The sequence below is a fragment of the Cheilinus undulatus genome, linkage group 16 (assembly GCF_018320785.1).
Source record: "Cheilinus undulatus linkage group 16, ASM1832078v1, whole genome shotgun sequence".
NCBI lineage: Eukaryota > Metazoa > Chordata > Actinopteri > Labriformes > Labridae > Cheilinus > Cheilinus undulatus.
Genome location: NC_054880.1, coordinates 7186814 through 7211924, shown reverse-complemented (window position 1 = coordinate 7211924; position 25111 = coordinate 7186814). Strand labels below are relative to the sequence as shown.

At 42.4% G+C, this 25111-nt stretch overlaps 1 protein-coding gene across 3 annotated transcripts in view; it reads left to right on the top strand.

The window, feature by feature from the left end:
- The window catches only part of LOC121523988 (collagen alpha-1(XIV) chain-like), a 269909-nt gene that overhangs the window by 123823 nt on the left and 120975 nt on the right, over nucleotides 1-25111 (top strand). For all 3 annotated transcript variants that reach the window (XM_041809125.1, XM_041809124.1, XM_041809126.1), the window contains exons 12-19: nucleotides 1880-2025; nucleotides 6538-6667; nucleotides 13643-13782; nucleotides 22163-22289; nucleotides 22367-22506; nucleotides 22705-22837; nucleotides 23177-23221; nucleotides 23735-23880. In XM_041809125.1, the coding sequence (XP_041665059.1) occupies nucleotides 1880-2025; nucleotides 6538-6667; nucleotides 13643-13782; nucleotides 22163-22289; nucleotides 22367-22506; nucleotides 22705-22837; nucleotides 23177-23221; nucleotides 23735-23880 (1007 nt within the window). The remainder of the gene's footprint in view (nucleotides 1-1879; nucleotides 2026-6537; nucleotides 6668-13642; nucleotides 13783-22162; nucleotides 22290-22366; nucleotides 22507-22704; nucleotides 22838-23176; nucleotides 23222-23734; nucleotides 23881-25111) is intronic.

Here is a 25111-nt window from a genome sequence, read left to right as displayed (position 1 = left end):
TCTAGAGTGAGGAGACGGTGAGACTGACAGTCAGATTGGTGCAGAATCAGCAGTATTGTGGGTGTAGTAGTGAGGACAGAGCTGAAAGAGCCTCAAAATTCTGGGGTTCTTCCTTGCAGAAGATTTTAAAAAAAGTAGGAATCTGTGAGCAAACATTGTGTCTGATAGGGTGTTTGTCCTTTATTTACGTATTTGTACAGTGGGGATGAATATATTTGAATCAGCTATGAAGGAAGTGTTAAACCAATAGAAGTGATGGACAAACATGGCAGATTACATTGAAAAGTCCATATTGTCATTTGGCTGCATTGTTATTTTGAACATCTGTATTTTTATTGGCTTTGATTTTCACAATCAGGGCAGCTCTAGTTTTCACATCCATGGTGAACAGGAAACTGGCCGCCTGTTTCCCCACACTTTTATTGATCTGGATTGTAAAAATACAATCAGAAACCACCCAATCAGAAACTGAGATACTATTATTTTAAATATACAAGGCTATGATAACCAGGGTTTTCTCTGGGAGTGGAAACAACATATCAGGGATCTGAATGAACACAGGGATGAGGCTCAGAGTACTAAGGTTTATATAATCACACTCATTCATCATGTTCAATCATTCTCTTGTATTAAAAGGAGCCCACTTGCACATAGTTGTCTGTAACTTCCTAGTTATCTGTTGTTTACATTTCTGGGAACTTTAACAAAATGAAAGAGAGCCAGATCTACTGGGAATTTCTTAATAGCTTGTTTTTTTCTTTGTACCGCGTCATCCTTCCACTTTTTTTTCTCTAACTTTACATTTTATCCAGAAGCTGCTGCCGCTCCAACAAAGTCTTTATGATAACGACTGCAGAAAGCAGCTGAACCTTGATGTGAATGGAGTGTAACCCCAGCAGATCAGATATAAACACTTCCTTTCTTCTGCTCTGAGTTTGAAGGAATGAAAGATAATGTAAAGGGTTATTTCAGGAGCAGACCGAGCCAGCTCATTACCATGAAACTACAGCGTCTCTGATAAGAACACTGATGCAGCAGCAGATATGTGTCCTACTACAACACCGTGCTCTTCATCTGGCCCGTAAAAGCCACACAGGTGTTTCATTATGTGTTGGAGAACTGACAGGACGCCTGTGATGAGCTCTAATTCTGGATTCATCGCCTCGAGGCCTCGTGGTGACGTCTGAAACGCTGAACCACAGCCGGCCAGGTTGCTCCCGCCTTGTTCACTGATGAATGACGGGGGATTCCTCCCATGTCGGCCGACGATGAATGCTAAGCTGCAAGTCAACCTTGGAGCAAAGTTAATGGGGTTTGGCTGCGGCTAATAGCTGCTGCTGCAAGCTTTTTAGACTCACTGTCTAAGGCGACAAATGAAACTTGATGGAAAACAAAGGGAAAATGATTATGAAGTGAGACAATGTCGTTCTTCTAAAGCTTTTTTTGACCTAAATGTAGTAATTCTGAGCCCCATTAAGCCTGAGATGTTTGCTGCTGCTGCTGAATATGAACACTGTAGTGCTAAAATAAATTCTAAAGCATATTTGCTGTTTGTTATTTGCACAGTTGTTTTCATCCTGTTTATCCACAGGACCCACTCCCACCTGAATAAGAAATATCATGAACCAAATGTCCAAAAATTGAATTTATTATTGAAGTTTCTGAAACACAGTTACAAGAAAGCACTGATGACGTGAGTTTGATTATTTCTAGAGACATTTTACAACCAAACAACGACAGTATTTTGGTCGACACTATCATTTGAGTTTTTAAAATCATAATCCTGTACATGGATAAACATCTTTGAAACACGTTTTGCTGTTTTTCAGCCATCGTCACTGAGATATCCTTAATAAAATCCTGTGTTTGTGTGCTGCAGTGGCCCTGCCCATGGTGAACAACCTGGAGCTCTTTGACATCACTCACAGCACCATGAGGGTCAAGTGGAAGTTAGCCGCCGGGGCCACTGGGTACATGATCCTGTACGCGCCGCTGACCGAGGGAGATCCTGCAGACGAGAAGGAGGTAAGGAGACGGACTGTGGGTGTTTGTGGAGAGCAGAGAGAGAGCTACAGAGTGTTAGAGGAGGAAAAAACAATTTTAACTCCTTACAGACAGTACGGTTGCAATCAGAATTATTACAAAAATTATTCAGCCCCTTCATGGCAGCATCTTTAGTACTTAGTAGAGCACCCTTCTGCTTCTGTGACCTGCTGCAAACAAGATGCATATCCAGACACCCATTTCTGGCAGCATTCCTGAGGAATCTTAGCCCATTCTTCGTGTGAAAACCTCCACTTCAGTAATATTCTAGGGTCTGCATGCTGCAACTGCCTTGTTGAAACCCCTCCAGAGATTTTCTCTGGGGTTCAAGTCAGGCCGCTGTGATGGCTATGTGGAATCTTCCAGGACTTCTCCTGCAGCCAAGCCTCGGGGGAATGTGAGGTCTGCTTGGGATCATTGTCCTGTTGGAAGGTCCAATGACGCCCAAGCTTCATTTTCCTCACAGACAGCATGACGTTTCCTCCTAGGATTTCCTGATACTTCAGTGGGTCCATCTGTCCTTCCACATGCTGCAGGTTTCCAGTGCCAGAGGATGTAAAGCAGCCCCAAACATCACAGACCCACCACCATGCTTTAGTCTGGGCTCTGTGCTCTTTTCAGTGTCTGCTTCCTTCTTCTTCCTCCAGACATACTGCTGATCCCAGCATTGAGCCCCGACCTCCTCTGAGGCTACCTAATAAAATCTAACTCATGAAAAGTGAATAGAAACTCGCAACCTACAGCCCAAACTAAATCTACAACACCCGGTAATCCACACATGCATGTGGACTTAAACTGAAGGGAAATAAAATTAAATCAAAGAAGGAAAGAAACAAGAGGGTTATGCAAACCCTCCTTGTCCTCAGTCTTTGTCCAGGTGTGTATCGGCCACATGCTCCTCTTAATACACCCCTCTTCTGCTCTAAGTGCAGAACACACTCAGGTGTGCTGCAGGTGGAGAGAGGAGGGAAACTTCAAAGCCAAGGAGAGAGAGAGAACAAGACCAGGTCACACAGAACGATGGCTCCTGGGATTTTGACTTGATCAAATCATCCAACAGCAGCCACAATCAGAGCGTCTGTCAGACCACCGACAAACAAACAAGGACTAGCAGAGTCTCTGACTCTCTTTATAAAGTCTCCTGGACTCTCCTGATCATGATACTCCAACAAAAACATTCCTGCTGCATCAGAAACAACCTATCAGATGTTAAACTGAGATATTTCTGAGACACCTTTTAGAGATGTGACATCAAGCTCAGAATGAGCTAATATTTGTCATGAAATGATAAAATGTCGCAGGTTCTACATCTGATATGTTGTTTTTGTTCTATTGTGAATCAAATATGAGTTTTTAAGATTGAGTCCTGCATTAAATTCAAACGGCACCAATTCTCAGGTTACAGAAAGTGTTTAATTTTTTTGGTCTGAAGATCTTAAAAAGTCTTCAATTTGGTTTAAAAAGTGTGCTCAGTTCTTTTTCTGGATAAAAACAGTCCTGCTGACTGAGACGGGCATGAACAGCTCTGAAAAGAGCAGAAGAAACATTTATTCATGCAGGTCTATTACAGAGAGATTCAACAGTTCCTGAAGAACCAGACGAGGTAGAGGAGTGGAGGTGTGACAGGTGCAGACAACCGTCTGTACGCCCCCCTCCCCCCCCCCCACAGACCTCATTACGCCCTCCGTCACTTTACGCTCCAGGCAGAAAGCAATAAAAACAATTTAGAGAGGAAGTGAGAATCAGGATGGATGTTTTCCAGCTCCGAGGATCAGCCTGGCTCCCAGGCCTGGCTGCATCACGCTCGTATGGCTTCATCTCGGGGTGCCATGTGGGGACTCATCTGGACCAAATCCAGAGTGAAATCCAGTCCGGTCTGACAGGGAGACATGCTTTCATCCACACTGGTTCAGAGGGAAACTCCTCAGAGAAGACTGGAGGCTTTAATCCAAATTAAACCCCAGAGAGAGAGAGGACACAAATTAAGAGATTAAAGCAGCTACAGGGAGATATTATGTCAGCGTTTTCACTAAAATGAGCTGGGAATTCTGTCCCTGAAAGAGTTTCCCTGCCAACACAAACTTAAAGGACAGGCTTTATTGAGTGTGAATGGGGCTGTAATGGTATTTTATTTCTGTTTGGTTCTCTTTTCTGAAGGTTCAGGACATTTTTGGTTCAGTAAGAGGGACAAACACAACACAAATCATTTATTTTCTTTTTTGGGGACTAGAGAACTGAACTTGTGTGGAGCAGTGCTTCTTTAATGGGGTACCTAGAGACACGTCTAGGTGTGCTGTGGGAATTTCTACAACCATAATATTAAAGATAATATTAATTTAGAAAGCGCTTAAAGACACTGTATGATAGTTTAACAGACACATGAAGAGGAACACACACAAAAAAATTCCACACAACAAACAAGTAATAACCAGTTTGGCCATACCGAGCCGTGCTGAGCCGCGCTTAAATGGCCCTGCTCGCCGCGCTGACGTCGAAGCGCTTTGCGGGGCCCGATTTACTGGGGGGATTTACCCTCTCTGCTACTGATAACCCCTCCATGATAACTTTACCTGCCTCTGCTCCAGCTGTCCTAAACTCTGTTACAGCGGTGTCAGTGTTCAGAGTATGACTTAAATATTTATGACACAAGACCAAAACTTGAGATTTTTGTACACACTACGGTCTGATAGTTGCACACGGCTTCTCACACTAACTTCTGCACCACCTGAGAACAAAAGTTTGTCCCTGTCCCCTTCTTATAGACAAATGGAGCCTAGACTTTTGAAAAATAAAATGCTGGAGATGTTCATAACATTTCGGTTTAGGGTTAGGGTTAGGGTTTTTCAGGACGCCAGTGTGAGAAACATGAGGAGTTTTTGAGCTGTAAACCATGTGAAGCTACTACGTGGGTATCAGAGAGATGGTGGAAAGCCTTGAAAAAAGGAATAATACCCCCACTTTAAAGACGTTTCACCTCCAGAAGGCTTCTTCAGTTCTTAGAACAGCCAGGGAAGAGTCAGAGTATATAGCAATGAGCTGTGCGGTCACCTGACAGCCATTAGCAGAGCCGTTTCCTCTGGGGGTGTGGCTAAGCGGGCATTTCCTGGGTTGTTAGGTCACATGTTCTTTGATTATTATGATATCTTATGATTATTAATGTGAAAATATCATATTGTCTATTGGAATCAGTTAACACACAGCTTGGAGTGGGCAGACATCCAGAAAAGTAGTCATGGGAATGTACCGGTATGGGACTGAAGTGGTTGACTGTCAGTGTGTGCATTCTCTGTCTTTGGCTCAGTAAACTCTCAGAGATCCCTCCAGTCTGTGTCTGTCTCAATCTTCCTTTCATGTCAACATTTATTTCCACTCAAGTGTGATGAAATACCATGCGATGTGTCGTGGTACGGTACGATGTAATGTCATGTCATGTATGCGTTATGATGCGATGCTGTTTCAGGTGATACAGTAGAATAGGGTGTGATGTGATGAAGCAATAGGATGAAATGCACATTATTGTCTCTGACAGAGTCTGTCCCAAAACCAGAGTCTTTGACTTTGGGACATTAGTCTTTGACAGTGCAGCAAACATAATAAACCTAAAAACACACGAGGGTCAGAATCATGGACATCCATCATTGTTGGTGCTACAGCCTCTACTCAGTCAGGTCGTTCTCAACAGCAGCGTTTGCTTGTTCACAAAGAGCTGATGAGCTGAAATGGGACTAAAATGCTCCATGCATGTACTACCTATGGCTCTCTGTACAGCCTCAGTGAAGAGGAGCTTTTTAGTCTCTTTCTTCCTCACTGCTGATTCAACAGAAGCTCTGAAATGTTGTGACCTCTGGTTGTTTTAACATCATAAAGTGACAGCTAGTTGGTTCAGAAATTAAATCAAAATAATGAAAATGTCTTGTGGAATTTTCTCTGAGACATATTTAATTTCTAAAACCTTCATTGTATTTTTGGAGTGAAACGAGCCGTCATTAGTAAACACCAGCTCACATGCTTTATTTAAGCTCACTGAGGAGCGTGAAGGATTGTTTTGGCAGCGTTATTTCCCTGCCGGACTGAAATTTTGCTTCCATTTTGAAGCAGGACTTCTAAATTTTGGCAGAACATTGAATTTCTCTGAGGCTCTGCTGTGAAAACAATTTATTAATGGGACGGCAGAGAAGAAGAGCAGATGGACAACCATTTGTCAGTGCTTCCATTTGGCCGGTTTCTCATTCAGCGCCCTTTCTGTTTCTGGCAGAAGGTAAAAGATGGCCGAGTTCAGAGTTTAGCAGCTGTATGGTGGAGTCCATCCTCTCTGAATTAGCTAGCATGCACATGAAGTATTTCTGAGAGGCCTGGTGTGATGAAAAACATTCAGAAATCATTTCATGAATCAGAAGCTCGATGCTCTGATCGACAGAGGGATGACTGAAGAGCAGAGACTTCTGGCGGAGAGGTGAACTCATGTCTTCTTTGTGTCTGCGTGTGCTTGTAAAGGTGAAGGTCGCAGACTCGGTGAACGAGGTGGAGCTGGAAGGACTGACCCCGGCCACAGAGTACACGGTGACGGTCTACGCCATGTACGGAGAGGAGGCCAGCGACCCCATGACCAGCCAGCAGACCACACGTGAGTCTCAGACATGATAACCATTAAATGATGCCAGAACCATAGCTGGGCTCCAGAGAAGATTAACCGCCTGCTGTGTGTTCGATTTATCATGTAAGGTGAGAGTTTATCCAAACCTTCAGTGATGAAGTCAACCTCTTAATCAGAATACATGTCAGTAATGACACTTCAGATCTGATTTAAAGAGAAGAGAAGACCCCAGAGAGGACCAGATGGTCATTTTAAAGCACAGGTGTCAAACTCAAGGCCCGGGGGCCAAATCCGGCCCGTGGTGCAGTTATACCCGGCCCATATGATATTTTTATTCTAACTGGCCCACCAGTATGAGGTCTGCAGATTTCCTCTAGTATAAACAAGTCGACTTAACCTTGATGAATTAAAATATCCTTGTTGAGTCATAAGAATTAGAAAAAGTAAATAGTAAAAAAGTTTGATAAAAAGTCAGGAACATTGGCTTGTGTTTTTTCTATATCTTCATTTTTTTCATCTCACAGTTATGACTTAAAGTTATGGTTTTGACTTTTATTTCATATTTTAACCTTTACATCTGATAACTTTGACATTTTATCTCATATTTTTACCTTTTAGATGAATAATTTTATATTTTAAATTCTATTAGACCTTTTAAAGTCATAGTTTTGACTTTTATCTCACATTTTGACCTCTTTCAACCCCTAACTTTAAGTTTTTATCTCATTTTTTACCTTAAAAACGCACAATTTTTAATTTTATTTTATATTTTGACATTTGAAACTTATGATATTTTGACTGTTAAAAATTATGATTTTGAATTTTATCTCAGGTTTTGACTTTTAAAATTCATGGTTTAAATAATTTATCTCATATTTTGCCGTTTTTTTAACTTTAAATGTCATGTTTTTACCCTTTAAACTTAAAAGTTTGACTTTTAATCTTAGATTTTGAATTTTAACTTATCATGCTCACCTTTTAATCTCAAAACTTTGTCATCGGTGAAAGTTTTTTACCCCATAGTTCATCTCTGGTTAAAATAAGGTTGACATTTCATGGTTAAATATCCACGCTGTTATGCCTTCAGGTTAGACCCAAGTTCAGAATCTGGGCCCTGCTGTGATTGAGTTTGACACCCCTGTTTTAAAGGGACTAAGTTTCTTTTCACAAACATAAGGACAATTTTGTATTAAACTGATCCGTAATAACCAGGGATGGGATGTCACTTATACAAAAAACATCATACAGAAAGTAGGACCCAGATGCAGAACAGAACGATTATTTTAACAAGAGACCAAGGCAAGAAAAACACTGACAAAAGAAGAACTCAAAATGCAGAGACCATAACCCAGAGAAACAAAATCCAGAGAAACAGGCAGAGACATGAGGACCTGACAGAGGAGGGCAGGGATTTTAGACACAGGTGAGACTAAAGGTACCGTCACAGTTGGGCGGGGGGGGGGGTGGCAACAGGAAGTTAAACTAGACATGAAACTACAAAATAAAACGGGAAACTAAAGAACAATGTAACAGAACACAGAGAAGGAAGGAGGATAAAACAGGTTCCTCACGCCACAGGGATGAACTCCAGCTGGGGGGCAGGACGTGATTTCTGCATATAGAAATGCTGTAAATAACACACTTAATGCTGTTTCTGACTGTGTCAGCTGCTCAGAATGAGAAAAAATCATCAGCCATTTTCTGAAAACTACAGCGACATATCAGAGGTGGTGTATATCAGAGGTTGTGTTGGACTTTTTGTTGTCCGTCATTTTGACATAAAGGGTCATAAAAATTCCATCATACCATTTTTACGATCTGTCATTATAATTTTCTCTTTAATATTTGTAATAGGACATAATTCAGTATGACTTTATTAGTAGTGTTTAAATAATGAAGCACCCTCCCAGCTCATATTTAAAGAACCATCTTTGAGGTTCTGCATTTTAATGGCACTGAGAGAAAGATGAACACAGCAGCAGCGAATACTCCTCCTCATTTTTACTCAGTGACGGTGGAACAACAACCCCTGTCTTTAAGCAAGCAACTATGAACTGACCTGTTTAAGATATCACGTACAGCTTAAAGGATATTTTAATGTCATGCTGTTGTAGTCTGAAGGCCATTGCTGATAAGTTGTTAAAAGGCTGCGCTGTGGAGCCATGTTCATTTTTGTCTGCTCCACAGGAGTCGTAATCCCGAAAAATGTCACACAGGATCTTCCACACTGAGTCAGGTGTGTTTGTATTCGCCTTGACTGTGAAAATTTGTAGAATGTGGCAAATAGTTTCGTACTGCGAGCCTGTGTCTCTGTCACTTCTTTAAAATCCCCTGGATCCATCCTGACAGAGAGCTTCATACAGCACACACTCGTGCATCATAGCGCTGAGACAGGTTGGAGAGATGAGAACAACTTCATAATTCTGTCTCTGTTATGAGCTGTGAGTAGGCTACAAACGTGTGCCTTCTTCTGTTATATTTCCGTGACTGATATCCACATAATACACGGGAAAACGACGGTGTTTAAAGTGAGGTTTCAGTGTGAGAGAGAGAGAGAGGGAGAGGGGAGGGTGGTGGTGAGCGAGCAAAGTGGAAGCAGCAGGAACTGTTTTGGATCATCAATCACCCCTTTAAATGACTTGGCCTGATACCAAATGTCACATACAATTGAACCTGATCAGAAAAAACAAAACGACAAAAAACGACAATTTCAGCGCCAGTTTTCAGACACGATTATCTACAAGAAACGGACTCATTGTGCAAAGGCCTTAATGCTGACCTGTACCCCTCTGTTTGGCTTTTTAAATGTGGATTACATCATGATGAAGGATGGAGGAAAGTAAACGGGAGCTGGCTGCTGCTGGCCTCCTAACTCAGGACGAGACTCCTCCAGACTCCTGTCTCCCTTCATGCAGGTGAAACTCCATGCTAGAAAGCCTGCAGGAGTTATTAGAGATATCGATCACCTTCACGGCAGACTGAGCTGTTAAACTGTGGGGAAAAAAAAGCTTTTTTTAAATGTAGGGATGGTACTGAACATATGTAGACATGTTCTGATAATAACTCAGTGTAGATGTTCATTCAGAGCAGGGATACTCAGCGTGTGGCTCTTTTATGTCTAAATTTGAAATATTATCCCCCCAGAAAACCTCAGAAAAGGGAAACTTTGACCTCAGATATTAATCACATTGATCAGTTTGTTTATTGTTTATTGTTTACTGGGATCCCCATTAGCATTGGCACATGGCCGCAGCTATTCTTCCTGGGGTCCAGAACATAAAACAGTTTACATACAAATAGTACATACAATATTAATATATTATAAATTATCATATTGTTTCCCAGACTTATACAGAAGGCTTTCATTGTCAAATATAATTGGCCCATTTTTGCCACATTTATCCCATTTTTGCCCTTTTTCACCAATTTTTTTTTTTGCCACTTTTCGCCCATTTAAGCTACCTTTTGACATTAATTACCCCTATTTTTCCCATTTTTGCCACTTCTTTTTGCCCATTTTTGCCACTTTTGTTCCATATTTGTCCCTTTTCACAATTTTTTAACACTTTTTGCCCAATTAAGCTGCCTTTTGCCACTAAATACCACTTTTTTTCCTCTTTTTTGCCCTATTTTGCCAAACTTGACTGCTTTTTGCCCATTTTAGTCACTTTTCTCTCATTTTTTCCACGTTTTTGTAACTTTTGGACTATTTTTGCCACCTTTACTTTTTTAATTTCTAGCTTGTGGCTCTTACGAAGGTATTTTTCAACAGTTTGGCTCTTTGGTTGAGCAGGTTGAGAAACACTGACTTAGACCTTTAACGTCCTAACTGTACTCTGGTCCCATTCACTCCTAATGGCAGTTCTTCACTTCCTGTCCCCCATCTGGTATTAGTGTCATCGGGATGACGTGACTGCAAACATCCAACTCACATGAAATACCAGAAACTCAAACATGGGAAAAATAGTCCAAACCAAACCTGAAGAAAGGGAGCACCGGTCCCTGGTGTCCTGCGATGATGTTTCATGATCATCGGTACTTTTCTCTGAATAAAATATGAAGAGATGGTGACGTACTGTAACTGAGGGTTATTAACTGTATAAATGTAAAGAAAACATCATAAGGTAGAATCTTGTAGCCTATGTTAGTTTGAATAATGAAACATGACTCAATAATGACGGCCACATGGAGAACCAGACCAGACGAGGTCTTAACTCTTCCCCTCAGCTGCTGCTGTGCAGCCTGCAGCCTGTTTGTTTGTAGTTTTGTGGCTTTTTCGCACGGTTGCAGCACGTTAAGGTCACGCTCCAGCACGTTTTCTACCCCTGCACAGTTCTGTCTCCCAGCTCCCGCTCCCCGTGCTATTTCCTTCTCCTCACTTTCATTTTGAAGGGCTTTAAGGCCTTAGTGAGCGTACCTCCTCACCAGTTAAGGCTTTATAAAGTCTGCTTGAAGGTCTGCGGCTTAGAGTCAGGCCATGTTTACGTCTTTATGATGCGTGGTCAGGTCAGATGGGGTCGGTGGTGGCTCTATGACGACGACTGTGTGTACATTACTTTAAATCACCAGGCTCTCTTTCGATCCAACGGCCCATAATGCACCTGGACACATGCAGGATGAGCTTTTCATACGAACATGTTCATTCAGACCCCGTCTCTCTCTCTCCCTCTCTCTCCTGAAGCCCCTCATCTCTCATTTCATCCTGTTATTTTTCAGTTGTTTCATTCATGTCTGGACAAAATGAGCTTTGATGATCACAGCTGCAGAAAGAAAAGAGACTTGATGAAAAAAATGCAGCTTGATGGAAATTAGAGCTCACTGCACATTTTTTTTCCAACACAAAGCTTTATAAATCTTACTGACAAATTTGCTTTCTACATAATCAGTCAAAAGATGGTTTTAAAAAGAGCTCTGATACTAGCATGAATCTTTCCCTTGAGTCTTTTCGTCCCCTACTGTTTGATTATTTAAATTCATCATTGTCTGACCCAGAATGGAGGAGGGATGTCGTCAAAATAAGCAGAGCAGCAGCAGTGGAGGAGAAAAATCTGTGGCTGTCCTGGACATCTTGTGTATTTTTTATGACATAAATCCACTTAGAATACAGGTTTCTACTTTTTCAGCTTATTTAGAGAGTTGTTTAAATCTGACCTCCAAATAAACACCGTATTTAACCCCTGCTTATATTTCCATCAGCAAGCACACATTTAGGAACCACCACATCTCTGTACTGTTGAATTTCTCCCAGCACAGCCCCGCTAAAACAGACGCCGGCTCTTCTCCACGCCTCTCCTGTTTCTCCCTGCAGCTCCGTCTGGATTCTGACCCCGGGTATAATTGAGGTGAAGCATTGGTCGGCTCAATCAGGATTCCTCTTTTAAGAAAACAGAATCAGCGATTCTATGCATTAAAAGTTTCATAACCTCTGCAGGTAAATCTGATTACCTGGCTGAATTTTAAAGCAGTGTGGTACAGAGGAATTTTACAGTCACACTGAAGGAGAGGAGGGATGAAGAGGAGGCTGAGAGGATTCAGTCAACACTATGTCATGTTGGATCCTAGTTGCCTTAAACACCAGCATTTCTGCCTTTTTAAGGCCTCATGTCTGTTTTTATCCTCCTGTCATTATGAATAAAGAACAAGGCTAAATGGTGAAACAACAGAGCACAAAGACTAAAACTGTCCACTGTAATAAGACTGCGCTGCGTCTCACATGCCTGATATTCACGTCTGATGCACAGAGAATCTAAAGAATAGAGGGCTGGCCTGTTTTTACTCCATTCCACTCATGTCCCTCAGACAGAAGAGACTTTTAGTGAAGCTTTCTGTTTCACCTCAGTCGAATATCTCACAGGGGAAGATGAACATAGTACAAATACATTTCCTGCTTGTGCTTTTCAAAGTAAAAGCCAGGCTTTGCATTTATTTTTTATTCCTAAAGTTTTGGGGTTGTGTTCCACATTAATGAGCTAAATTAGAATCAGAATTGGAGTCTTTAACCCCCACCCTTTTTTATTTTTATGCGTTTAGTGTTTTTTCTTTCTCCCATCCTCTCTCTCTGTGTTCTCTACCTGAATGTGGTGAAATTTAGATCTAGATCAGTGTTACTCAACCCTGCTCAACAAAAGAGCCGAATAGTTGTAAATGCCTCTGCATGAGCCACAGTCTTAGTGGTGAAAAAAATAGGCTAAAGTGGCAATAAAAATAAGTTTAAGCTGGCAATAATGGTCAAAAACTGCAAAATGTGGCATAAAAATGGATGAAAAGGGGCAAAATAAGCATATTATGGTAAAAATGGGTGAGAAGTGACAACATAATGAGTTACGGGTGGCAAAAATGGTCAAAAAGTGGCAAAAACACGGCAAAAAATGTGTGAAAAGTGAATAAAATGGGAAAAAAGCAGTACAGAGTGGCAAAAAATGGAAAAAAAACAATGGTATATGCTGGTAAAAGGCAGCCTCAATGTGCAGAAAGTGGCAAAAAATAGCATGGGGGGGAATTGCAAATAGCAAAAATTACATGATAAAAGAAGCAAAAACTGGTGAAACTGGCAAAAATGAGAGGAAGTACCAAAAAGAGGAAAAATGTGGCAAAAAACAGGTAGCAAAAATGGATAAAAAGTGGCAAAAAATAAAAACAGAGCCAAGAAACTGCAAATAGAGGTAATGAAAATACACAAACAAAAAATTCAAGTTGACTATTAAGTTTGCCAATTAAAGCCTGCTGTGTAAGTGCAGGAAACAAACTGATTAGTGTGACTTGTGATGAATCATTTCTGAGGTCAAAGTTGACCTTTTTTTAGGTTTTCTATGGAAATAATTTTCCAAATTAACACATAAAAGAGCCACAGGTTGAGTATCACTGATCTAGAGAGTTCTACAGCACGGCTGTCCAGTCAGGAACGTGGGACGGACATCATGACATCAGGTAGAAAAAGGTCCTCGGTTTATTGTGAAAGCTGCTGTTTTTGCTCAGATTTGTTTCTTCTCTCCTCCTCTACCTCAGTACCGCTGACCCCGGCGAGGAACCTTCAGATCTCAGACGTTGACCACAGCTCTGCAAGACTCACATGGGACCCCTCCTCCAGGAAGATTAGAGCTTACCGCATCATGTACGTGAAGACCAAGGGGGTCCAGACCACTGAGGTGAGGCCTCCCTGCTGGTTTTTGTCATATGTTACAGCAGGCTGCTGCAGCAGATCAGCAAGGTGTCCAGTTTATCTTACTGGTGTCAGTTTTCAAGAGCTTAACATCAGGATGACGACCTGAATCAGACAGTCTGCTCCCGAGCTGTACATGTGTTTTCTCTTAGGGCTGGGAAACACATCAATAAATCAATAAATCAGTAACTCATTCTGTCAAAAAATCAATATTTTGAAAATTGAAAATCAAGGTTTTCTGTTAAACTTTACTCCAATAATAGCAAAAGTAATATTGCTCATGTGTAACCAATCTTCTCAAACAGAAAACAGTCCTGCTCAGTCTAAATAATAAAATTCACTCTTATTGATTTTAGCTGAAATTAAATGTACTTTAGGTCTGCTCGCCAACATTTTTATTTGACACGTATTCTGTGTAGGGCTGAATGATTTTCTTTTTCAGTTCTTCATATTATGCATTTTCAACCAACCTAAGCAATAAATCATTCTAAACTTTAACCAGCATGATATTAAATAGTGCGACTAGGGCTTAAAAATTATTTGATTGCATTTATTTATACTCAGATTGTAAACTCTACATGAATTGTTATGTGAAGGGAATGACAGTATTTATGTTCATATCAGAACAAGCTCTGATCTTTGAGATAGGAAGGGAGAAGCTACTTGGTAAGAGGAATCTGCTTTTGGTTGTTTCAGTTGGAAGTAGGTTGTTGGCAGTTTTGCTTAGGCTGAACGTGTTAGTTTCACTCTCTCTGCAACAATAGGTGAGGCAGTTGACGCGTGTGGCTCCCTCTATTGATTGCTAAAAGTGTAAACTGCCGGGGCGGAGTTTCACTGTAGTCCAAGCTTTAAGAGAGTTTGAATCTAAATTTGCCAGCAGAACAAGCTCTGATCTTTGAGATAGGAAGGGAGAAGCTACTTGGTAAGAGGAATCTGCTTTTGGTTGTTTCAGTTGGAAGTAGGTTGTTGGCAGTTTTGCTTAGGCTGAACGTGTTAGTTTCACTCTCTCTGCAACAATAGGTGAGGCAGTTGACGCGTGTGGCTCCCTCTATTGATTGCTAAAAGTGTAAACTGCCGGGCGGAGTTTCACTGTAGTCCAAGCTTTAAGAGAGTTTGAATCTAAATTTGCCAGCAGAACAAGCTCTGATCTTTGAGATAGGAAGGGAGAAGCTACTTGGTAAGAGGAATCTGCTTTTGGTTGTTTCAGTTGGAAGTAGGTTGTTGGCAGTTTTGCTTAGGCTGAACGTGTTAGTTTCACTCTCTCTGCAACAATAGGTGAGGCAGTTGACGCGTGTGGCTCCCTCTATTGATTGCTAAAAGTGTAAACTGCCGGGGCGGAGTTTCACTGTAGTCCAAGCTTTAAGAGAGTTTGAATCTAAATTTGCCAGCAGAACAAGCTCTGATCTTTGAGATAGGAAGGGAGAAGCTACTTGGTAAGAGGAATCTGCTTTTGGTTGTTTCAGTTGGAAGTAGGTTGTTGGCAGTTTTGCTTAGGCTGAACGTGTTAGTTTCACTCTCTCTGCAACAATAGGTGAGGCAGTTGACGCGTGTGGCTCCCTCTATTGATTGCTAAAAGTGTAAACTGCCGGGGCGGAGTTTCACTGTAGTCCAAGCTTTAAGAGAGTTTGAATCTAAATTTGCCAGCAGAACAAGCTCTGATCTTTGAGATAGGAAGGGAGAAGCTACTTGGTAAGAGGAATCTGCTTTTGGTTGTTTCAGTTGGAAGTAGGTTGTTGGCAGTTTTGCTTAGGCTGAACGTGTTAGTTTCACTCTCTCTGCAACAATAGGTGAGGCAGTTGACGCGTGTGGCTCCCTCTATTGATTGCTAAAAGTGTAAACTGCCGGGGCGGAGTTTCACTGTAGTCCAAGCTTTAAGAGAGTTTGAATCTAAATTTGCCAGCAGAACAAGCTCTGATCTTTGAGATAGGAAGGGAGAAGCTACTTGGTAAGAGGAATCTGCTTTTGGTTGTTTCAGTTGGAAGTAGGTTGTTGGCAGTTTTGCTTAGGCTGAACGTGTTAGTTTCACTCTCTCTGCAACAATAGGTGAGGCAGTTGACGCGTGTGGCTCCCTCTATTGATTGCTAAAAGTGTAAACTGCCGCGGAGTTTCACTGTAGTCCAAGCTTTAAGAGAGTTTGAATCTAAATTTGCCAGCAGAACAAGCTCTGATCTTTGAGATAGGAAGGGAGAAGCTACTTGGTAAGAGGAATCTGCTTTTGGTTGTTTCAGTTGGAAGTAGGTTGTTGGCAGTTTTGCTTAGGCTGAACGTGTTAGTTTCACTCTCTCTGCAACAATAGGTGAGGCAGTTGACGCGTGTGGCTCCCTCTATTGATTGCTAAAAGTGTAAACTGCCGGGGCGGAGTTTCACTGTAGTCCAAGCTTTAAGAGAGTTTGAATCTAAATTTGCCAGCAGAACAAGCTCTGATCTTTGAGATAGGAAGGAGAAGCTACTTGGTAAGAGGAATCTGCTTTTGGTTGTTTCAGTTGGAAGTAGGTTGTTGGCAGTTTTGCTTAGGCTGAACGTGTTAGTTTCAATCTCTCTGCAACAATAGGTGAGGCAGTTGACGCGTGTGGCTCCCTCTATTGATTGCTAAAAGTGTAAACTGCCGGGCGGAGTTTCACTGTAGTCCAAGCTTTAAGAGAGTTTGAATCTAAATTTGCCAGCAGAACAAGCTCTGATCTTTGAGATAGGAAGGAGAAGCTACTTGGTAAGAGGAATCTGCTTTTGGTTGTTTCAGTTGGAAGTAGGTTGTTGGCAGTTTTGCTTAGGCTGAACGTGTTAGTTTCACTCTCTCTGCAACAATAGGTGAGGCAGTTGACGCGTGTGGCTCCGTCTATTGATTGCTAAAAGTGTAAACTGCCGGGGCGGAGTTTCACTGTAGTCCAAGCTTTAAGAGAGTTTGAATCTAAATTTGCCAGCAGAACAAGCTCTGATCTTTGAGATAGGAAGGGAGAAGCTACTTGGTAAGAGGAATCTGCTTTTGGTTGTTTCAGTTGGAAGTAGGTTGTTGGCAGTTTTGCTTAGGCTGAACGTGTTAGTTTCACTCTCTCTGCAACAATAGGTGAGGCAGTTGACGCGTGTGGCTCCCTCTATTGATTGCTAAAAGTGTAAACTGCCGGGGCGGAGTTTCACTGTAGTCCAAGCTTTAAGAGAGTTTGAATCTAAATTTGCCAGCTGGGGCGGTTAGCGGCTGTGCACAATCAACCCAATTGTGCACATCTGTGGCATATCTCTCTATATAAGTACACAGACTGCGCTGAAGCGTCAGCGTAAGCGTCAGCCCTTGTGGAAGCCCAATTGTGTGAAGACCACATTGGGTACAGACCAGCGAGTCTACCTGTGCGAGTCCACCGAGCAAGGCCACCGACAGGCAGCACTGCCTCACAACAGTCTAACGCACCCCAGCAGTCTAACGCAACATGTGCAACCAAAAAATACAAGTCATATATGGGAACAGAAAGAAGCACAATAGTTACAGAAAACGAAACCTGCATAATCTATCCACTTTGCAGAATGCCTCTTTTCCACAACCTTTTATCACAGTTGGCCTCTGGAACTGCCAGTCTGCAGTTAACAAAGCAGAATTCATCAATTCCCTCACTAAACTGTCTAACATTCAGGTCCTAGCCCTGACAGAAACTTTTGTCCGTCCTGAGAACACTGTAACACCAACTGCTCTATCAGTTGATGCAGTGTTCTCTCATACACCTCGCTCTTCTGGCCGAGGAGGTGGCACAGGCATTATTCTTTCTCATAGCTGGAACTTCAGCCAGTTCAAACCCTTGGACAATAACACCTCATTTGAATATCATGCAGTACAGGTCACTGCCCCAATAAAGGCTTACATGGTTGTGGTATACCGCCCACCTGGGGTCACCTGGACAACTTTATTGTGGAACTGGACATGTTACTCTCAGACATCCCTGATGATGGCACACCATTGGTTGTCATGGGTGACATGAACATCCACTTGGATAGAGCCCAGGCTACTGATTTTATTTCACTACTGTCCTCCTTTGACTTGGAACTGGTTCGCCTCCTACACACAAGGCTGGTAATACACTGGATTTGATTCTAACTCGCAATTGCTCCACGGCTAATTTGGAGTGTAACACCACTTCACCTCTCTGACCACTACTTCATTCAGTTCTCACTTGGCTTACCTGAACTTCAACAATCTACTACTCAGTTAAGATCATACCGCAGAAACCTTCAGTCACTTGACCCAACACAGCTGTCTGACGAGGTCTCAGCTGCACTAGCCTCATGTAACGAGTCCTTCACACTCACTGTTAACGAGGCCACAGACACATTCTGCTCCTCACTGACCTCCTCTCTGGACAAACTCTGCCCTCTGGTGTCTAAGCCTATTAATACTCCACCTTGTCCCTGGCTCACTGAGGTCATCAGAACCCAAAGGGCAGGGCTCAGAGCGGCAGAGAGAAAATGGCGTAAATCCAAACAAACCACTGACTTGAGTGCTTATCAGCAAAAACTGTCCTGTTTTACCTCTGCTCTAAAATCTGCTAAGAGGGCGTTCTATCAATCAAAGATCTGTGCTGCCACTGATGCACGCAAACTCTTCTCTGCTTTTAACTCGCTCCTCTCTCCTTCAAACCCACAACCCTCCAGTATGTTGACTCCAGACATGTTCGCCTCCTACTTCACTGACAAGGTTTCTGCCATCAGCAACCAATTCTCTGAGCCTGTCCAACTCAGTTTTCTTCCACCAGCTAGTGATGCATCACTTAGCTCATTCTCTCCACGAAGTGAGAGCGAGGTCACCAGGCTTCTGCTTGACTCTAAGCCCACAACCTGTCCCCTCGATCCGATACCATCACATCTCTTGCAGGCGATTGAGCCCACAATCAGCCCTGCTGTGAGTTGTATCATTAACTCCTCTCTGTCCACAGGTGTTTTCCCAGCTGCTTTCAAGCAAGCGCGGGTTACACCACTGCTCAAAAAACCCACTCTCAACCCAGCCCTGGTTGAAAATTACAGGCCGGTCTCACTTCTCCCATTCCTATCAAAAATACTGGAGCGCACAGTCTTCAACCAGCTCTCAGAACACTTGCAGAACAATGATCTACTTGATCAGAATCAGTCTGGCTTTAGGCGGGGCCACTCTACTGAAACTGCACTTTTGTCGGTAACGGAATCACTTCGCTTGGCCAGAGCAGCTGGTCAGTCCTCAGTTCTCTTACTGCTGGATCTGTCTGCTGCCTTTGACACAGTAAACCACCAAATCCTCCTCTCCACACTCTCTTCACTTGGTATCTCAGGATCTGCCCTACAGTGGTTTAAGTCCTACCTCACAGGGAGATCTTTTAGAGTATCATGGAAGGGAGGAGTGTCTAAACTGCATGGCTTATCAACAGGGGTGCCTCAAGGGTCTGTGCTTGGTCCCCTACTTTTCTCAATATACACCACCTCACTTGGTGCAATCATCCGCTCCCATGGCTTTTCTTATCACTGCTATGCAGACGACACACAGCTATTCCTGTCCTTTCCACCAGATGACACAACTGTCTCAGCTCGGATCTCATCCTGCCTTGCTGATATTTCTAAATGGATGAGGAACGTCACCTTCAGCTCAACCTGCCCAAAACTGAGCTCATTATCATCCCAGCCAGTCCCACTATTGAACCGCAGATCAGTATCCAGCTTGGATCAAATAATCTCTTGCCCACTAAGTCAGCCCGAATCTGGGTGTCATGATTGATGACCAGCTAACCTTCAAGCTCCATGTGGCCTCGATTGCTCGGTCCTGCCGTTTCGCCCTCTACAACATCAAGAGGATCAGACCCTACTTGACAGAGCATGCTACACAACTCCTGGTACAGGCTCTTATAATATCACGTATTGACTACTGTAACTCATTACTGGCAGGCCTACCTGCATGCACAGTTATACCTCTGCAGTTGATCCAGAACGCAGCAGCACGTCTGGTCTTCAACCAACCCAAGAGAGCTCATGTCACGCCTCTTTTAATCTCTCTACACTGGCTTCCAGTTGCAGCTCGCATTAAATTCAAAACTCTAATCATTGCTTACAAAGCAGTAACTAAAACTGCTCCTGTTTACCTGGAGTCCCTCATCCAGGTCTACACCCCTTCTCGCCCACTACGCTCAGCCAGCGAAAGGCGCCTGGTACTTCCAGCACATCATGCTCCTAAGTCACTAGCTCGACTCTTCTCCTCTGTTGTCCCTAAATGGTGGAATGAATTACCCAACTACATTCGATCTACAGACTCCCTGTCTACTTTCAAGAGAAGGCTAAAGACCCAGCTCTTTAGAGAACACTTTGCACTTAGCTAGGCAATTCTCTACTGTTGTCCCCAGTAGTAGATTGAGTCTCAGCCAGACTATTCTCCACTGCTGTCCCCAGTGGTTGAATGAGTTTCCCAACTATAGTTAGCTCGCACTGTCCTGCTCTACTTCTGGGATTTCTTTACCCAGCTCTTTGGGAATGATCCAGCACTTGGTACTTGGTAAATAGTTGTTGTGAAGCCTAATGAATGGCAATTAGTGATCCCACATTTTCCTTGATTCATTGTTGCTGTCTAAAAACAAACAAACAAAAAAAAAACAAACAAAAAAAAAAAAAAAAACTACATAAACAACGTATATTTTGGTACTCTGCCTTAAACTCTACACGGCAGCACTTGCGTCCAATTGAACCTGAAGCACTTGATGGCACTTACTGATGTTGTTTCTTCTTGTCTAGATCATTGCTTGTGTTGTTCTTGCTCTCAAATGTACGTCGCTTTGGAGAAAAGCGTCTGCTAAATGACATTGTAACATTGTAACATATCATTTTGATGAAGAAAAACATCTACAAAAACAAGAAAAATGTGATTTTTTGTAGACTATTTAAGAAAAGACACTTCTATGTTTGCATGGTATGTAGAGTATAATATCTCTGCTGCAACAAAAATGTCTTAAACTGGTTTTTTGTAACACATTTTAGACCGAGGAGGTATTTCACCTTCTCTGATTTGAAAATTGCAGTTGGATTTAATCAAAATTTCGATTAAAAAGTTAGGAATGTGGGAAAATACATTTCTGTTTTCATTTCATATTCCTGATTTTTCATCTCACAGTTATGATGCAAAGTTATGGTTTGACTTTATTTCATATGTTGACCTTTTCAATTCACAATTCTAACTTTTTATCTTATTTTTTTACCTTAGAAGTCCTCAATTTTAAAATTTTAAGTAATATTTTGACCTTTAAACTCAGTATTTGGATTTTTCTCTCACATTTTGACATTTTTAGCTCCTTACTGTGACTTTTATCTCATAATTTGACCTCCAAGATCCATGATTTTAACTTTTAAGTTTTATTTTGACCTGTAAAACTAAATATTTAAATATTTTTTTCATGCTATGGCATTTTAAACCAAAGATTTTGAATTTTATCTGATATTTTGACAATTATGAATCATGATTTCAACTTTCCATCTCATATATTTGCCTTTTAAAACCATTACTTTGACTTTAAATGTCATGTTTGGACCTTCTGTGCTAATAAGTTTGAATTTTTATCTCAGATTTTGAGCCTTTAAACTTATCATTTTGACTTTTTTCAATCTCAAAATCATTTGTCATCAGTGCTCAGGTTTTTTCCCCCATAATTCATTGCTAGGGAAAATGTTGTTGACAGTTTATGGTTAAATGTGGACCCTGCTTGGCCCTCAGGTTGGACCAAATTCAGAGTTCGGCCCCTGCTGTGATTAAGTTTGACATCCCTGCTGTAGAGTCATTGAACTTCCTGTCAGCACCTGTTTATCAGACACAGTGCCAACAGCCAGGACCAACACATAACATCCAGAAAGATCCACAGATTAGGTCAACTCCTCTAATATTCCCTTTAGCGGGCCTTAGACAGGATGTAACTTAATGTAGGTGAAGCAGCATTTCACAATAAAAGCCCCTGATGCAGAGATAAGCATTTTGGATGGTTATTCAAGGAGCTCTCTAAAGGTCAGGAGGTCAAATGCTCTTGCTTTGAAAATGACGTCAACAGGAACTGGGTTTAATGGACATTAAAGGTTCTTATAATCGTCTTCCATGACATGTCCATGTTAATAATCTGTTCACAAAAATGAGACGTTAATAATCAATGACTAACGTGATTGGATGTGAGCTTAGCTCTGATTTACCCATGTGTCTGCCCTCTCTGCACTCTAATGTGAACACAAATGAGTTCTGATTCAACAGCCGGTTTGTTTTGGATGTGATGGAGTCTGATCAGACCACATAACTCTACATCTGAATCAGTCCTTCCTGAGTTAGTGACTGGTCGATGAATAGATATGCAGGTCTGATGGTCTTAAGAAGCACTAAATGTTTGATGTGTCGTTAGGTGGATGTCGGCAGTGTGACCAGCTGGGTGTTAAAGAACCTGACCTCCCTCACAGAGTACACAGTCGGCGTGTTTGCCCTCTATGATGAAGGACAAGCTGAGGCCGTGACGGACAGCTTCACCACAAGTATGAGCTGTTTTTATCACATATGTGAGCGTACAGGAGCTGTTACGGTGACTCAAAGTGCACATTTGTGTTTGCAGAGACCGTCCCCGACCCGCTGGATCTGAGGAGCAGCGACATCTCCACGGACAGATTCAGGGTGTCATGGCAACACCCGGCTTCTGACGTGGTGTGGTACCGACTCACCTGGACGCCCACAGACGGAGGAGCTAGTGACGAGGTACGTGTGGTTTCTATGTACCAGCATCAGATTTCATCCAGAATCCATGTCCTACATGCCGACATTAATCCCTTTGAGTCTGCTTTGAGACTTGGGTCTCTTTTTGACTCTTTCACATGCTTTCATGAGACAGATCCAGACTTTATCATAACCTGTATGATCCAGTTGTTGACATGGATGACTCCCTCTCTCCTCCAGGTTCTAGTAAACGGAAACGTGAACACCTACCTGATAACAGACCTGACCCACCTGACGGAGTACGAGGTCCTCCTGGCCGCCATCTACGACAACGAGATGGAGAGCGACGAGGTGATGCTGGTGGAGACCACGGGTAAAGAAGCGTCGCTACAGTTCATGTTTCTGAATGAATCGCTCTCCTCCAGCCGTCCTCTGGTTGCTGAAAGCTCAGACATGTGTTGGACGTATTTATTGAAGCTCCGTGTTTGGTGCTTTTGCTGCTTCGCCGACTGTCGCTAATCAAAGAGCCAATCTGTGATCACATATTTTCTGTGTTTGTGTTTGTAAACCAGTCAGAAGATGAACATATGTCTGAACAGACTGGAGACAGAAACAAACATCACCAAAGCCTTTAAATTTTAAATCAAATATCTATCAAACGCCTTATCAAGGACATGAATATAGTATTTATTTATTTATTTTTGAATTTCAGCTGAGAGGACAACCACCATCGCTACAACCACCACCACCACAGCAGGTAAATAATCCAGTCCAGCTGCTGGCTCACCTGTTCTTCTGTTTCTAAGTCTGACTAAAAAGCTGAGAATCTGTATGGCATTCAGTACATTTTCTTTCTGAAGACCTTTATACACATAATGCAACGCCAATAAATGCTCCGAAATTGCCTATAATATTTAGGCATGTTTTTGCATGCCTTTGTCTTTATCATCATCAAGTAAGAATGAATTTAGGGAAAATTATGGTGCAATAAAACCAACTATCAGCTCAGGATTATCTCATTACATCAAGTTGTTTACAACTCTCCGCCTTAAAGACTGACGTCATCCTCCATGTTGAATATTTTCCAGTGATGTTTACGACTGAAAATGGCTGATATGAGTAAAATGAAATGCCAGACCCCTGATATCCTGATATGATCTGCTGTAAATTGAAAAACATCCGACTGTGACAGTGTTCAGCCTCACTGAGTCGACGCTGGTGTTAATGTCGGTGACCTGCAGCGTGGTTTTTACTCCCTCTGATCCTGCAGCTCCTCGCTTCGGTGTGAATAACTTAAATGTCGACGAGGAAACCACCTTCAGCATGCGGGTGTCCTGGCAGCCCGTCGACTCCAGGAACGTCCGACATTATCGCCTGAGCTACATCAGCGCCAGAGGAGACCGGGCCGAGGAGACGGTGAGAAATTCATTTTTAAAATGTAGAATTAAACAGATGTAGACTTAAGTATCAGCCATATCTCATGAGTGTGAGTACTAATCCCTCTTTCCACTTTTGTGCAGTGCTGTATAGAAATATTTGCCCCATCCTGATTTCTTGTTTTTGCCTATTTGTCACACTTAAACGTTTCAACTCATCAAACAGATTTTAATATTATACAAAGATAACATGAGTAAATACTACATGCAGTTTTGAAAAGATGATTTTATTTATTCTGACTGTGAAAGCATAATTGCCCCCCTTTTAAATCGTGAATCAACTGGAATAACCCATATCTATTGGAGAGCTGAGTTCAGCTCCTCTATCCACACCCAGACCTGATTACTGCCAGAATTTCAGAATCCAGAATCCCTTAACTAGAACCTGTCTGACAGTGAAGTAGGCCACCAGATCTCTAACATCACCATGGAGCCATCTAAGGAAGAACAGATGAGGAACAAAGTCACTGATATCTATCGGTCTAAAAGAGTTAAAAATACATTTCTGAGGCTTTGGGACTCCAGCCAACCACGCTGAGAGCCATTACCCACAAATGGAGAAAACTGTGAACAGTGGTGGCCCTTCCCAGGAGTGGCCGGCCTCCCAACATGACTCCAAGACAACATGGACAACTCATCCAGGAGGTCCCAGAAGAACCCAGAACAACATCTAAAGCCCTGGAGGTCTCACTGACTCAGTTAAGGTCAGAGGTCATGACTCCACAATCAGAAAGAGACTGGGCAACAACGGCATCATGGGAGAGTTCCAAGACCAAACCACTGCTGACCAACAAGAAAACAAAGGCTCGTCTCACATTTGACTAAAATATCCTGATGATCCCAAAGACTTCTGGGAAATATTCTGAGGACTGACCAGACAGAAGAGGAACTTTCTGGAAGGTGTGCGTCCCGTTCCATCTGGAGTCAGACTAACTCAGCATTTCATCAGCAGAACATCAGACCAACAGTCAGACATGGTGGTGGTAGTGTGATGGTCTGGACCAGGACCTGGACCACTAGAACCATGAATTCTGCTCCAACCAGGAAATCCTGAAGGAGAATGTCCGGCCATCAGTTCATGACCTCAAGATCAAGACCACTGGGGTTATGGAGCAGGACCATGATCCAAACACACCAGCAAGTCCACCTCTGACTGGACTAAAGACTAAATGAAGGTTCTGGAGTGGTCTAGTCAGAGTCTGGACTTAGAT